General features: G+C 38.2%; 1 protein-coding gene across 1 annotated transcript in view; it reads left to right on the plus strand.

Annotated features, from left to right (window-relative positions):
• The window catches only part of vimar (visceral mesodermal armadillo-repeats), a 155,485-nt gene that overhangs the window by 39,655 nt on the left and 98,523 nt on the right, over positions 1-17,307 (plus strand). The window contains exon 4 of the mRNA XM_067145294.2: positions 8,812-8,975. Coding sequence (XP_067001395.2) covers positions 8,812-8,975 — 164 coding nt within the window. The remainder of the gene's footprint in view (positions 1-8,811; positions 8,976-17,307) is intronic.

Genomic DNA, 17,307 nt, shown 5'->3' on the forward strand with positions numbered 1-17,307 from the left:
AGTATTAAATTGTTATAACACCTTTCACTAATGTGTGGCTATTTTGCTGCAATAAATGTTTTATTTATTATTAATAATAATAAGTTAATAATAATACATCTAATATGTCATATTATAATCTATTAGCTTGAATGATCTCATAAAACCGTTGGACATAGTGTTGGCATTTAACATTAGATATCCGAGCTTGACACCAGAATGTCGGTGATTTTTCATAAACTCTAAGAATTGTATCCAATTTCAACCTCAGCAAATATCATTTTTGAAATATGTAGAAATCATGGGGCCAGGGTAAAAACCCTTTAACCCCCAAAACTGTACCATATGTATATATATTAACGTTAAGTATTTTTTAGAATAGTGGCATTCATGTTTATTTTAATAGCATTCTTGTTTAATTTTTGTAGTATTTATTCTGTACAGTCGCTATTAAGCAGGTTCTTCAATAGCTGAAGATGACCTATTTACAGGTCAAAACTGGTACTGTCTTTTTATGTAAATAATATTGACACTATGTAAAATAAAGTATTGATTAGGTGGAGAACTCATCCTTCATACTTGTGTAATATGTCACATTTCAGTACAGAGCAATGTGTGAAATGTTATAGTATTCAGTCACGACTGCACATAATTAATTTTAAAATTATTATTATTATTAGCGTATGATGTGTACATGACAATCAAAATATACAAATATAATATAAAATATACAAACATACAAGTTGGTGACAGCATCAGGACTTCACTTTTATATTTTAATGTCCAGATTTTTTATCCATGTAATCACTTCTGGTGTTACTTCAAAAAATTCCTCCACAGAGCCAGGAAATGCACGTAGGGGCCACTCTTGAACTATGTGCTTGATAGACTGCACATGAGCACCACAGTCACAGCAGAGAGTATCTACCCATCCCCACAGATGTAAGGCTGCGCCAGTCCTACCGACACAACATCGGATCCTGTTCAGGGTTGACCAAACAGCATGGGGCAGACTAAAGCCAGCCAGTTTCATGCTGGGGTTGAAGATATCACATAAGCCACTGGGTGATGACATCCTCCACTCTTCTCTCCAGGCATTCCTGGGATTGAACCGAAGACATGAGAGGTCCAAAGCTGTCTTCCACGCTGGTTTTCTTGATTTCAGCCTAGTTGTAGTGTGCTGCTTTATATCCTGGTGTATAGGAAGGGCCTCATTCTTCACTATTCTGCACCATAAGCTATTAAGTGCTTCTTGTCTCCTTATATGAGGGGGAGAGATGTTGCAAAGGATAGGTAACCATTGCACTGGAGTTGAGTACAGCGTGCTGGATACAATACGCATAGCCTGGTGAAGTTGGATATCAATTAGATTGCAGTGAGAGCTATTTAACCATATTCTGGCACAATACTCAGCTGTAGAATACACCATGGCCAAGGCGGTAGTTCGCAAAGTATTGGCGTCAGCTCCCCATGAAGTTCCAGCTAACTTGCTCAGGAGGTTATTCCGAGTCTAAAGTTTGGTGGCTGTTTTCTCTATGTGACTTTGGTATGTCACTGATCTGTCTAATGTTACACCTAGATATTTTGGTGTACTGTCGTATTTCAAAAGTTGATTCCTGAACCGTATCCTAGGTTGATAAGTAGCCTCTTTGTTGAGATGGAATGCGGCTACTTCCGTCTTCGAAGGACTTGGCTGAAGTCTCCACTTCCTAAAGTATTCATCCATCACCCGTAGATCTTCAGACAGTATATCCTCAGCCTCCTTGAAAGTAGATCTCTGTACTGTTAGGTTTATATCGTCGGCATAAATGAATTTCCGAGCTGTAGTTTCTGGGATATCATGGATGTACAAATTGAACAGTACAGGGGCTAAAACTGAACCCTGCGGTAAGCCGTTATTCAATTTGTGAAATCTACTCCTGGAATTTTCAGAGAATACCTGGAATAATCGATTACTCAATACATTATCAATGAGAGTAATCACCTTAAGACATGTAAACAGACTCTGGGATGGGTTTAAAAAATTGTTGAGGAATGCGAAAACAGGTTTGTACCTTTAAGGGTGGTAAGGAATGGTAAAGACCCACCTTATTAGAAATAAAGAGACTAAGAAGGAGGTGCAGACTGGAAAGAAATAGAGTTAGAAATGGCTGTGGAAGTAAGGAGAAATTGAAGGAACTTACTAGAAAATTGAATCTAGCAAAGAAGGCAGCTAAGGATAACATGATGGCAAGCATAATTGGCAGTCATACAAATTTTAGTGAAAAATGGTAGGGTATGTATAGGTATTTTAAGGCAGAAACAGGTTCCAAGAAGGACATTCCAGGAATAATTAATGAACAAGGGGAGTGTGTATGTGAGGATCTTCAAAAGGCAGAAGTATTCAGTCAGCAGTATGTAAAGATTGTTGGTTACAAGGATAATGTTGAGATAGAGGATGAGACTAAGGCCAAAGAAGTAATAAAATTTACATATGATAACAATGACATTTACAATAAGATACAAAAGTTGAAAACTAGAAAAGCGGCTGGAATTGATCAGATTTCTGGGGATATATTAAAGACAATGGGTTGGGATATAGTACCATATCTGAAGTACTTATTTGATTTTTGTTTGGTCGGAGGAGCTATACCAAATGAATGGAGAGTTGCTATAGTAGCCCCTGTGTGTAAAGGAAAGGGTGATAGACATAAAGCTGAAAATTACAGGCCAGTAAGTTTGACATGCATTGTATGTAAGCTTTGGGAAGGCATTCTTTCTGATTATATTGGACATGTTTGTGAAATTAATAACTGGTTCGATAGAAGGCAATTCAGTTTTAGGAAAGGTTATTCCACTGAAACTCAACTTGTAGGATACCAGCAAGGTATAGCAGATATCTTGGATTCTGGAGGTCAAATTGACTGTATCACGATTGACCTGTCTAAAGCATTTGATAGGGTGGATCATGGGAGACTACTGGCAAAAATGAGTGCAATTGGACTAGACAAAAGAGTGACTGAATGGGTTGCTATATTTCTAGAAAATAGATCCCAGATAATTAGAGTAGGTGAAGCTTTATCTGACCCTGTAATAATTAAGAGGGGAATTCCTCAAGGCAGTATTATTGGACCTTTATGTTTTCTTATATATATAAATGATATGAGTAAAGGAGTGGAATCGGAGGTAAGGCTTTTTGCGGATGATGTTATTCTCTATAGAGTGATAAATAAGTTACAAGATTGTGAACAACTGCAACGTGACCTCGAAAATGTTGTGAGATGGACAGCAGGCAATGGTATGTTGATAAACGGGGTTAAAAGTCAGGTTGTGAGTTTCACAAATAGGAAAAGTCCTCTCAGTTTTAATTACTGCGTTGATGGGGTGAAAGTTCCTTTTGGGGATCATTGTAAGTATCTAGGTGTTAATATAAGGAAAGATCTTCTTTGGGGTAATCACATAAATGGGATTGTAAATAAAGGGTACAGATTTCTGCACATGGTTATGAGGGTGTTTAGGGGTTGTAGTAAGGATGTAAAGGAGAGTGCATATAAGTCTCTGGTAAGACCCCAACTAGAGTATGGTTCCAGTGTATGGGACCCTCACCAGGATTACCTGATTGAAGAACTGGAAAAAATCCAAAGAAAAGCAGCTCGATTTGTTCTGGGTGATTTCCGACAAAAAAGTAGCATTACAAAAATGTTGCAATGTTTGGGTTGGGAAGAATTGAGAGAAAGAAGAAGAGCTGCTCGACTAAGTGGTATGTTACAAGTAACTATTCTCATTTTGGTTCCTTATTGAAGATGACGTATGTCTCGAATATTATTACAATTAATTATTATTGTATTGTATTGAACAGGTGGACTTAAAAAAATTTTGTAATAATATTTGAGACATAAGTGGTATGTTCCGAGCTGTCAGCGGAGAGATGGCGTGGAATGACATTAGTAGACGAATAAGTTTGAATGGTGTTTATAAAAGTAGGAAAGATCACAATATGAAGATAAAGTTGGAATTCAAGAGGACGAACTCGGGCAAATATTCATTTATGGGAAGGGGTGTTAGGGATTGGAATAACTTACCAATGGAGATGTTCAATAAATTTCCAATTTCTTTGAAATCATTTAGGAAAAGGCTAGGAAAGCAACAGATAGGGAATCTGCTACCTGGGCGACTGCCCTAAATGCAGATCAGTATTGATTGATTGATTGATTGATTGATTGATTGATTGATTGATTGATTGATTCATTGATTGATTGATTGAAGGTACAATCTTGATGAGCTTCAGGAGGAGACCCTCTCTCCAGACAGTATCATAGGCTGCTGACAGATCAAAGAAGACAGAAACATTTTTAAATTTCTTCTCAAAACCAATCTCCAGATATGATGTTAAGGCAAGGACTTGGTCAATACAGTCTCGCTTGGGGCGGAACCCAGCTTGCTGTATTGGGATCAGGTGTTCAATTGCAGGAGCTATCTTGTTCAGAATTAGCCTTTCCAGTAGTTTATATGTAACTGTAGCCTGTAGCTCTGGGGTAGAGAAGGGTCCTTTCCTGGCTTCAATATCGAGATGATTTTGGTTCTCTTAAATACTGGGGGTACACGTCCAGTGTGCAGTATACTGCTAAAGAAGGACGCCGGCCAGCGTACAGTTGCGGGGCCACAGTTCTTCAGTAGCTCTGGATATACACCGTCAAATCCAGCTGCTTTACCATTCTGGAGGGACTTCAGGCCATGTTGTACTTCCTCTGGAGAAAATGGACGAGAGTAGATGGTATGAGGTTCAGCTTCTTGTCTTAACCGCTTGAGCTCAGATCGAATTTTTGTGCTTTATTTCTTATCTTTCATGGGCCTGGATGAGGAGAGAATGTAATTGGCAATGTTCTCTAAGTTTATAGATGATCGTTTTCTTGCTGGCTTGTTTGAAGAGTCCAATTTTCGGATAAGAGACCAAGCTTTCCGGCTTGAGTGAGTAAAGCTGAGCCCTACAACAGTTTTGTTCCACTTTTCTTTCCTGCCACTGTCCAAGGATGCCAGCAGTTCGGTAGCTTTCGCATGACTGTTGTCTTGTTCGTACTCTTTGTATATACGGCTAGTTTCCTCACTCCACCCAGGTATGTAATCTTTACGGAATCCTCTCGGAATACTTCGCTTAGCAGCAGCTTTGATTAGTCCCACGAAACGGACGTAGTTCTCAGGAGATGGTTTTACCCATCGTATGTTAGCATCAGTGTACGAGGAGTACAGTTTCCAGTCAGCTTTCTGAAAATTCCACCGAGCTTTAGGTATTGATCTAATTATTGGGATTTGCAGGCCGATTTTATAGATTATGGGCCTGTGTTGGCTTCGTGGGAAATCGTTCAGTACTTGCCTTTGTGTTTGTGAAGATTGGGTCATTAGTCCATGTGACATAAAACACAAGTCTGGAGAATAATCATGATTCCATCGTGCTGAATGGAATGCACCTTTGTCCTTGGCATCATATACCAGTGTCAGGTTATTAATGTCTATCCATTGCAATAGCCTATCGCCATTCTCATCGCTATCCTTATAGCCCCATAATGTATGATGGCTGTTAAAGTCACCTAGGATAACACTATTTTCGGTGGGTTTTAGTGTGATAGGGTCTGGCCAGTTAACCATTGGTGGTTTGTAAATGTTTGTGATAGTAATATTTTGAACCTTGACAGATGTGGTGAAGATATTATGCATGGAGTCTGGTGGCAGAACTTCATAGTTGTCATTATTGTTCTTCATATAGATGGCGATGCCATATTTAGGGTGGTGAAGTCTGGTAGTTAGTTTGTACCCAGGTACTTTCCCCCTGGTAATCAATTGATATTCATCTTCACAATAAGTTTCCTGTAGCACCAGAATATCAACAGAATGATCTAGAAGTATCTTGGATAAGTATTCACTTTTGGCTCTACTTATAACCTCAATGTTTAGTTGACAGATGGTTAATTGAGGGCCTAGTGTCCATGTGTAGGATGCTGCGCCCTGAAAAGGGCTAAATCTTTGATTGTCATTGCCGTGAGGTCGCTGAGGACAGTACGGCGGCATCTAGTCTCTGTTGCTCGCTTAGCACCACCCGGGGGTCACGTGTAGGACAATATGAGGTTAAACCTACGGACGTGAGCAATAGGCTTTACATTACACAATACCAATAGTTCACAGAAATAGCTTATTTTACAAATGCGTAATCATACGTTAATTCATGTTCTAGTCCTGAGGTGGTGCAACTCTCTTCAGGCACAGCCCTAATGGAAATGAGCTGCATATACAGGTTTAACCACACAACAGTCCTAAAGCCAATCTTGCATTCCTGGCAGTATTGGGAGTCAAACCAGGAACCCGAGGACGGGGGCTAATAGCAGTAACCATTACACTACAGATCTGGAATTCATCATTGTTGCTATAAATACAGAAATACTGTATAATGTAAATAATCATTCATTGGCAACTTTGATTGATTTTGATTTTTTTTTTCTCCTCATGCTAAGTTTCTTTGATAATGGACGTGCAATTTCAAAATCAGGAATTTCAATTGGCCCAACTTCAAGCCTTTGCCTTTTTATTGGAAAAAATTTCTTCTAATCTGCTCCTCTAATCAAATTTCTTTTTTTCCGTGTTTTGAGATGCGAGGGCAAGGCCATTCACAGGTTTGTAACTTAAAAGCTTTTCAGTCTCTCGAACACACAAGTTTTAATATAAATAATGCACTGTAAAATAACTGTAAAAACCATACTATTGAACAAGGAATAAAAATACACACCCTAGCAGCATTTACCTTCGCAAACATGATTTTGTATTAGAAATAGGCCAAAGTTATTTCTTTCTGAAGGCAGCACTTTTGAATGTGTACATGAACAATAATCTCATTATCACCACCACTGACACATAAATCACGACGTTTCCTCTATCGTGAAATGATAGGGTAGCTACTGAACCGATGTTTCTCTTATCACATTAGCAATTATTACTCTCTTGCTATTGCCTGCAAACTTTTTCTTGTACATATGACCACTTTCTGAAAGATTAGAAGAATTAGGCTGATAGCCGTCATATAAAACACTCTGAAGTTCCATGTTATTATTTAGTAGGCCATTGTAACTCCACGAGACTACAGCAGGTAGCGCGGCAACACACGATAACTTACAATGTTCACAACACACAGCGCAGCGCTGCATTTCTCCCATTAACGCACGGAGCCATTAGTTCATGAGAAGTCCATGGCTTCGCAGTTGATGGTGGAACAAAACGAATCAACATGATCGCCTTCAAACTTGGAAGCAAAAAAGGTTTCATTCTTCATCCGACAACCAGATTTGATAATACCAATGTAAATGGTCTGTTATTGGACATTATAAATTTTCCAGCTAACTCATTCCTGGTTGCCAGCGTTTTGCCCACGTGTGCTAGGCTGGGCTCATCAGTTGGTGGCCTCCACGATATGCACTAGCCAAGCGTCTTGGTAGGTGTGCTAGGTACCAACTGATGAGCCCAGCCTAGCACGTGGGCGAAACGCTGGCAACCAGGAATGAGTTAGCTGGAAAATGTATTATGTCCAATAACAGACCATTTATATTGGTATTATAAATTTACTCATTCGGAACAAATATTTCAGATTCCCTATGGGAATCAACATCTATATCATCATCAACCAGGTTTGAATCGCAGTGCAACAGCCCGCTGAAGTTAATGAAGCGATAAAGAGTATATATTCACCAACCATTTCCTATTACCTCAATAAGTACAACCTTGAGGATATTGAGGTCATAGGGGTTATGTAGAGTGCAAGGGACACCAATCCTAAACTATTGGTCGCCTACTTATGATGCTTTGGTGTGCCGAATGAGACCATTGTGAGCTGGGGCATACGTATATTGAAAGCCTCAATATCGATCTTAAAACATCACCCCTATGCACCACCCTCTTAACCCTGACAGTAACACCATATGTTTTTCTGACGTGTTGTGCGAATGAATGCCATCTATTCCTCTTAAGGAGGGGAGAGTTATCCCCTCCACCACCTCTATTCCTTGTTCATTCCATCTGGTAACTTTAATGTAACTTTAAATAATCGGCTTTGAGTGACACGTCTTCGAAACGTGTGGTGTAACTAAAGCGATATTTATAGACGTGTTACTGTCAGGGTTAATTAAAACATTGGAAGTATTTTTCTGATATGTTTATTTGCTTCGTTTATATACCTTTGTCACTAAGGATGATTTTCTTTACATTATCATTAGAATTATTGTGTATCTTTTATTCTAAATTGTACTTAGATTACTGAATTTGTATTGTATGATATTCTTTGTCATTTTGGCTACCTCATACATTTGAGAAAGAATAATTTTTTAAAAAAATATTTGAATTGCTAAAAATATATTTCTGAAAGCCGTATACAATTCATTGGAGTGAATCGTGGCTGTATCAAGTGTCCCATAAACAGGGTACAATATTTCTTGATTTTTTGGTTCTACTGAATCTATAGCTTTCTAATTATTCTTTTAAGGCTGGGTCTATACTGTACTGACTTCTGATACATGTTACAAATTTTTTCCAAATGAACTGTTAAGAAATACTGAACAGTGTAATAGTATTTATTCCCTGTTTATGTTTTTCCTTGTAAGATAATACTTAAGAAATCATTTCTATAATTATCTCTCCACTCTGTGTTGAATGATAATGCCTTGTGAAGAAATGTCCTATGTCCAATATATCAGATACATGGTCTGTATAATTATTGTAGGATTGATTATAATCAAGCTTATTAAGTACATTTTCATATACTCTGTTAATGATATTTTGAATTTATTTATACTAATTACCACTCAATTGCTGTTTTAGATAAAGGCCGCCTTCTAATTCTGGATGCTGATTGCTTGCCTATACTTTTGCAAGTCTTAAAGCGATCACTTTCAGAAACAGGAGAATCTGGAAGGAGCCTTCGAAATGTTGCTGCAGGATTCTTACTTAATTTACTTATTGGGCATGAAGATATTCAGCAGAAGGTAGAATTACAGGATTAATAGGAATATTGTAATTTTTTTTATTTTTTTGGGTTCTGTGACTTATTGCCTGTAAATATGCTTTTGTTGTTATCAATAAGAATGAGTGAATATGCAGTTTCAACCTTCATAATTAGAACATTGTTCAATGAAGGAGAGTACTAAGGTAACCAGGTACTAAAGACCAACTGTAGCTATTAACTGTACTGCCTTGAAAGAAGCATAGGAAGATTGAACAATTAAAATGTCCCTCCTTTGACTTCAGATATTCACTCTTATTTCAGGATTTCATAGCATCTAGTGTAAATGCAGAGGAAATGAAATTTTGAACTAGAAGACCTAGATGGCTGGGTAATTTGTTTCTTCATTCTTTCACCATATTACTAGAGTTTGAAGAACCCCTCTTATTTAAATCGGGGATGTTCAAACTTTCGTTTTGGGGGCCGGATAGGAAATTTAAGTGAATCGCAGCAGGTAACAATGGCATTTCACACAGATAGGATGGAATTTATTTCCTACCTATTTAATAAAATTAATTAAAGAAAAACAAAACAGGTAATACTTCACATATTACTTCTTAAAGCACACAATTCTGAACTAAACATTAGTAATTAACACAGTGAGGGCTACAAATTGTACACATATTGTACCAGTAACAGATAGCCCATACTAACTTGTTATTAGAAAAGAGCATGAATTAAAGTTCTCAATGTGCTTCCTAGACAAAAATAGCTAGGACTTGCTACAGGAGGATAGGTTCTATCTACAATAAGTGATGACGTACTTTGAATAGTCCATTTATTCAAAATATTGGCAAGTTGAAATTCATATCACCTTGGTGCAGTGAACTGCCGTCTCCCGAATCGTCCTCCTGAATGGTTCTCCAGGCAATTCGTACTTCAGGGTTCTCTCGTCACCATGGAATTGGACTCATACTCCAGGATCCTCTCGTCACCATCAAATTGGACTCGTGCTCCCAAGTCCGCTCGCCACCATGGAATCAAACTCGTGCCTCGTACCTGAAGGTCTCGAATTTCTCGGAGGTCTACGGCGATCTGGATGCAGAGTAATCACTCACGGTCTAGATTTATGCGAGTGTTCACAGTCGTACAATTCCCTGGCACGTTCACAGTCACTTGTCACCAAGATTTGTAAAATACTGCCTTTAATTTATGTAGGCAGATAACACATAGTTTGAAATATCCTAATCAACTTCACTTGACACTTGAAATTAATGAATGTCACTTCAAAATGTTAAAGTTGAAAATGCGGATAGCATTGTTATAAGAGACAAAAATGATGGAACACAGTTCATGGTTATTTACCACTGAAAATGATGAAACAAAACATAGTTCACTATGGTTATTGGTACAACGAAAAATAATTCTGTCACACTTGACACACAAAAAGAGCTATTAAAGCGTTTATCTGTAAGACACTGCTGATAGCGATGAAATAAATAATAACTTATTAGTCTCTCTTAGCACAGTGAGTCTCGTAAAATAATAAAGTTACTGAAGAATATTTAGAAACAATTATATACAACTATTTGCAGAAATCAGTTCAAATCCAGTTAACACTGTAATGGATTATCAGTTTAAATCACTCGCATTTAACAGTATGGTTGGCACAGTCTATCGTACTCAAAGTTTATCACTAGTTAAGCAGCACTTAAGTGTTGAATAGCAAGAAATATGCAAACACTTGTGTTATAATGATGAAATATTTCAAACATTTTCAAATATCACAGTTACTGAAATATTAAATAATGTTCTAACACTAGCACAGCATCGAAATAAATTAAACACTTCACTTGATTCAAAGAAGTATTAAGTTCTGCAGTTTGAGAGTTAGGCTGAGTTCAGTTCTCGGCGTGAGAATTTACAAGTTGCGTTTGATAATCACCACATTGTCACTCGACTCTACTTTCTGACGGAAAGAATAACATAGGGTCTGACCATGCAGAGCCCTTGCCGAAGAATGCCTGTCTATCGCTGTGTAGCCCCGTCTTTTATATGGTCAAGGCCTGCACATCATAGGATAACATGATTATTTTAAAGTGGATTTACTCAAAAATCCCTCAATGGATTTTCTTGAGATTTGACAACAGAGACACTCTTGTGATTGGCTACAGAATGACGCATCTCCCAAGATGATATGACCATTATTTTAAAAATTTTATAAATTTCTGAATCGAAAGTTCTTGAATGCATGACTCACGATTCCAGATGTATCCAGTGCTCGCCATGAGGTAGGTTGATGAGTTGAGCGGGCTAGTCTGCCTTGCTCGTGCATCTATGTCATGCACAGCTGTTCGCTTACACGCTGACTCATCCTGCCAGATGTAAACACATCGAGCTTGGAGTTCTTGGCTCGCATGATAATTATACAACATTGCTCTTAATAAATACGGCATGTACCTTGCGTTCCTGATACAATATACATACATACTCTTCATTATAACCACATTTCAGAGAATTGTGGTGTAGATACGGTGTATTGAATACTATCTTGCCTGCTATATTCGTTTGTGTATCTTTCACGTGTATCTATTAGAGCATAGTAGGATAAAATAGTACTAATAATAATCTGTCTATGCATTTAGCTTTGTTGGTAATCTTTGAGTAGTTCTTGTAAATTTCAAACTTGCAATTTTCATTTCTGTTTGTGCTTAGTAGTAACATATTGTAATTGGGATACGTCTCAATCTAATTCCTGGATAACACTCTTCCCTGGTTCCCTTTCCTCCACACACTTTCCCCACATGTCTACAATGGAATTCCCCATGACCAGCAGCTGTAATCATGTCAGCTGTAACTTCGTCAGCTACTGCTGACTTACCACTTCTCGTCTTATGGAGAGCTTGTTCTACTTCTGTTCATGTAATTGGGATATCTTCCTCTACTGTTTTCTGTCCTACATCCTCAACAGAGATCTCATTAGGGCCATTTAGGAGCTTGTCAAAATACTGTCCCATTGTATCTCTGATAGCTTTCATACTGCAAACTATATTCCTATCTGCTGTCTCCAGAGCTGTAATTGCTTCTTTATCTGATCTTTTACTTTAGATTATTCCATATATCATTTTCTTTTTCCTTTTACTCTTTTCCTCCAGTTTAGTTGTAAATTCTTCCCAACTTTTCTCTTTTTCTTCCCTTACAATTCTCATTCAATTCAAATTATCTTGACTTCCAACTTACTTTATCTATATTCTTCCAATTTACTGCAGCAAGGGTGAAGTTTAAGGAAGTGGAGATTGTTATCAGTGAAATACTGTGTAGGAGAGATACTGACTGGAAGGTGATTGGGGATTTAAATGAGACTATGGAGTGGGTATGTGGGAAACTGGGAGATCCTAATGGGTGGGTAGGAGATAGGGATCTGCGCTCAGATGGCGTTCACTTAAACTGGAGTGGTACATATAAGTTAGGAAATTGGTTTAGAAGTGTTATAGGAAGGTACATTCAGGGAAACAGGGTGGTCTAGGGAGCAGTGATAAGGATACAGGGATCTGGAAGTCAAGTAGGGATGATATGTAAAATGTTAGTGTTGAACCATAAACGCATTGTAAAGAAAGGAATAGAATTAAGTAATTTAATAGATATATATTTACCAGATATTGTAATAGGAGTTGAATCATGGCCGAGAAATGATATAATGGATGCAGAAATATTCTCATGGAACTGGAGTGTGTATCGTAAAGAGAAGATAGGAATGGCAGGAGGGGGAGTATTCATTGTGGTGAAAGAAGAATGTGTAAGCTGTGAAAAAGTTAAAGATGACAAACATGAAATTCTAGGTGTAAGGCTCATTTCTAAAGAGCCTTGATATCTGTGGAGTGTACTGACTGGGAAAGGGTAGCGCTGATGCTGATTCAGAATTATTAGATAAGTAATCAGCTATGTGGGAATCGACGTGAAAAAGAATGTGATTATAGCAGGAGATCTCAATTTATCAAATGTCAATTGGGAAGGTAATGCAAACGACAGGAAGCATGATCAACAAATAGCAAATAAGTTAATATGAGAAGGATAGGTGATTCAGAAAATGATGGAACCAACTAGAGGGAATAATATTCTGGAAGTGGTGCTGGTAAAACCAAATGAACTCTATAGAGAAACCGAAGTAGTGTATGGTATTAGTGATCACGAAGCTGTTTTTGTCATAGTTAAAAATAAATGTGATAGAAAGGAAGGTCTTAAAAGTAGAACTATTAGGCAGTACCAAATGGCTGATAAAGCAGGCATGAGGGAGTTTTTAAAAAGTAACTATGATTGATGGAAAACAGTAAATAAAAATGTATACAGACTCTGGGATGGGTTTAAAGCACTTGTTGAGGAATGCCAAAACAGATTTGTACCCTTAAAGGTGGTAAGGAATGGTTAAAGACCCCACTTTGTTATAACAGAGAAATAAAGAGACTAAGAAGGAGGTGCAGATTGGAAAGAAATAGAGTTAGAAATGGCTGTGGAAGTAACGAGAAATTGAAGGAACTTACTAGGAAATTGAATCTAGCAAAAAAGTCAGCTAAGGACAACATGATGGCAAGCATAATTGACAGTCATACAAATTTTAGTGAAAAATGGAAGGGTATGTATAGGTACTTTAAGGCAGAAACTGGTTCCAAGAAGGACATTCCAGAAATCATTAATGAACAAGGGGAGTGTGTATGTGAGGATCTTCAAAAGGCAGAAGTATTCAATCAGCAGTTTGTAAAGATTGTTGGTTACAAGTATAATGTCCAGATAGAGAAGGTGACTAATGCTGAAAAAGTATTAAAATGTACATATGATAACAATGACATTACAATAAGATACAAAAGTTAAAAACTAGAAAAGTGGCTGGAATCGATAAGATTTCTGGGGATATACTAAAGACAATGGGTTGGGATATAGCAACATGTCTGAAGTACTTATCTGATTAATGGGAGTTATTATTTATATACAATTCAAAAGCACAGTTATCGATTCTCAGAGATGGATGAAACGAGCGTCGCTGGCTAGTGACTGCTACTAATTTCCAAACTACTTCAGAGATGGCAGCACGAGCATTGGACCCTTGTATATATATCAATCAATCACTACTGATCTGCATTTAGGGCAGTCACCCAGGTGGAAGATTGCCTATCTGTTGTTTTCCTAGCCTTTTCTTAAATGATTGCAAAGAAATTGGAAATTTATTGAACATCTCCCTCAGTAAGTTATTCCAATCCCTAACTCCCCTTCCTATAAATGAATATTTACCCCAATTTGTCCTCTTGAATGTTGATCTCTTTCGTGGGGTTGGAATGGAGTACGAACAGCCACATCCTTCAAGAGGCCAGTGCAAGGTGGAATCCTGTGAGTTATCGCGTGTGGCTGGGATTTATTTGCTATTTCATGCAGTACTGGAATTCTTGCTTGTGAGTGGTTCTTTTCTTGTGCTATAAATGATAATATATGACAAGTGTGTGTAATGTAAATATACAAACAAAGAAACTGCAGGGATGATGCAATTTTGAAATGACATCACACCAATCAGAGAGTAGTTCAGCAGTCATGGATGTAGGAGCGCCAGGGTCACGCGTTTCTACTGCTCAATCCGAACTGAATTCTAACCATTGTGTAACTGAACAATTATTAAGAGAAGCATTTAGTATACTTTCTTTTATGGAGAAATGAATGAAAACCTACAACCTGTTTTCCAGTCTTTGACCGGGTCAGGCATGTGATGAATGAACCAGATATAGGCTGTTATTACAATGGGGTCGCCACTCCCAAGGTGATATTAATGACTGATAAATGCTATGAAATGCGGATGGAGAGTGTTGCTGGAATGAAAGATGACAGGGATAACCGGAGTACCCGGAGAAAAACCTGTCCCGCCTCCGCTTTGTCCAGCACAAATCTCACATGGAGTGACCGGGATTTGAACCACGATATCCAGCGGTGAGAGGCCGACGCGCTGCCGTCTGAGCCACAGAGGTCTTTTATGGAGAAAAGCAGAATAATAAATGAAGGATAATCGCGTCCAACTCTGAATGTAACTACCCAACTTCAGTTGTGTGTTTGTCATTTCAGCAGAAATATTTATGAAACAGACTGTTGGATTAGTGGATGTGAGATTGTAAATAAACTTTTCTGTTGGCCTTGTTTTCTCTTGAAACATGTGTTCGGAATGATGATATGTTGGCGTTGATGTTTGAAATTTTTTCGGTCACATCCCCTAAACCAGAAGTCAAGAGTCACCACTGGTTCCTTGTATCCTCAACCAGGAATAAAAAACTTTACACCAGGAAGTTTGTCAGAGACTCCTACGTCGCTACGAGGAGGAAGGAGAGGATTTCTTGCGTGTATTGTGACTTGTAATGAAACTTGGGTGCATCATTACAAAGCAAGCATGGGGTGGCGGCGAAGAAACGAAGCAGGTCCGGTCAAGGCCAAAACGCCCATCTGCTGGAAAGGTGCTTGCAACAGTTTTCTGGGACTCCGCGGGCATTTTGCTGGTGGGTTTTCTTCGCGAACAAAGGACATTTCATGCAGCCTACTACTGTTGTCGCCTTTTGGATGAAGCAAAAGGTACGTATCGCAACAAGCAACGCCGGCAACTGATCCGAATGACAATGCAAGGATGCATATTGCTGCTTTAATGCAGGAAGAACTGGAAGAAGTTCACTGGATACCTCTGAGACACCCTCCATATGGTCCAGATTTATTGCCCTGCGACTACCATTTGTTTGGACCATTCAAACAAGACCTAAGAGGACAGCGGTTCAGTGATGATGCAAGTGTAGAAGAGTTTGTGCACAAATGACTCCGCACACATCGCTCTTCTTTCTATCAGGATGGCATAAAAAACTTGCCAATCCAATGGAGAAAGTGTGTATTGAAGGCAGGACACTATGTAGAAAAGTGATCTCTGTATGTGTTTTTTTGGTTGATGCAATAAATTTAGAAAATAATTCCAGTTTATATTTGATTCGCCCTTGTACTTCTAGCTTATGAATAAGATATCCTGAGTCCTCCCAGTTTTCACTCCCATACAGCAAAGTTGGTCTGAAAATAGACAAGCATAAACATAGTTTCATCCAGGAGCTGACTTCGTTCTTGCAGAATACCACCGATTGCAACTACAATCTCATTGCATTAGTGTTTCTGCACCTAGATTTAATCTCGCTTAATATACTACCATTGTGGAAAAATACACATCCTAAATACTTGAAAAATGATCTACCTGTTCCAGTTTTGTTTTCCCAAACTGATAATCAATATTATTCGGTTTCTTCCTTATTGGCATCACTTTAGTTGGCAGAATGCTAATTTTCATATCATACTGCCCCTATTTTCAAGTTTCAAGATGCATTTCTTGGGTGGGTGGGTAAAGAGTGTTAAGTCAGCAAATGTTAGTTTTGAGAAAAAACTATTTTATATTTGGACACTTTTGCAAGATCATGCAACAAACCAACAACACGTCCGTTATGTACTTAACGTGAGCCTGGTCTTTATCCAAACATATTACGACTATTAAATGGCACTACGTCACTTAACACGTTTGCTCCCATGATGGTCCAATCGGACTGGCAGTATAGTAGTTATTTAGATTTTGGAATTAGGAAGAAATTTGTGATTTCTTTTGTATGGAGTGTGCTATTGTATGGCTGTGAATCTTACACAATCTGGATTGGAAATGACTGGAAGCATTTGAGATGTGAGTCTGGAGATGAATGCTTCAGATTAAATGGATTGAAAAGAGAACAAACAAAAGCATTGTGCAAGAAATTGAAGGGAAGAGAGAATTGGTGCTAATGATACAGAGAAGAAGAGCTGAATTCTCTGGCAACATCTTGTGACATAATACCTTTCTTACCAAACTGCTGGAAGGGGAAATCATGGGGAATAAAGGCCGAGGGCGAGTGAGGAAAAAAATGTCCTTCAAGACTTGGCACAGAGTCATCATTATGGTTCCTATTATGAAATGAAATGAGGAGCTGAGGACAGAGAACACTAGTTGCATAGACTATGCATTGCCCTTATACACTGATGATGATGATGATGATGATGATGATGATGATGCGCCAGTCCGAACAGGCCAACAACAGCTGGTGCTAGGTAATGTGAAATGGAACGTTTACACTACTAATTGAATGCATTCTAGTGCAGAAAAATTAACCACGGTATCTCAAGAGCCTCTAATAATCCATTGATGTAACATTATCACCCAGTTTGGTTGGCTATTCAGCATAGAACATTTGCAAAATGATGCAATATAAGACGTTACTTATCAGTCCGATCAGGTCGGCATATGATTTTACGTAGTAATGATCAAGGTGAAATTGAGAATTTGAACAAATTATTTG

Source organism: Anabrus simplex, chromosome 1 (genome assembly GCF_040414725.1).
Source record: "Anabrus simplex isolate iqAnaSimp1 chromosome 1, ASM4041472v1, whole genome shotgun sequence".
Taxonomy (NCBI): Eukaryota; Metazoa; Arthropoda; class Insecta; order Orthoptera; family Tettigoniidae; genus Anabrus; species Anabrus simplex.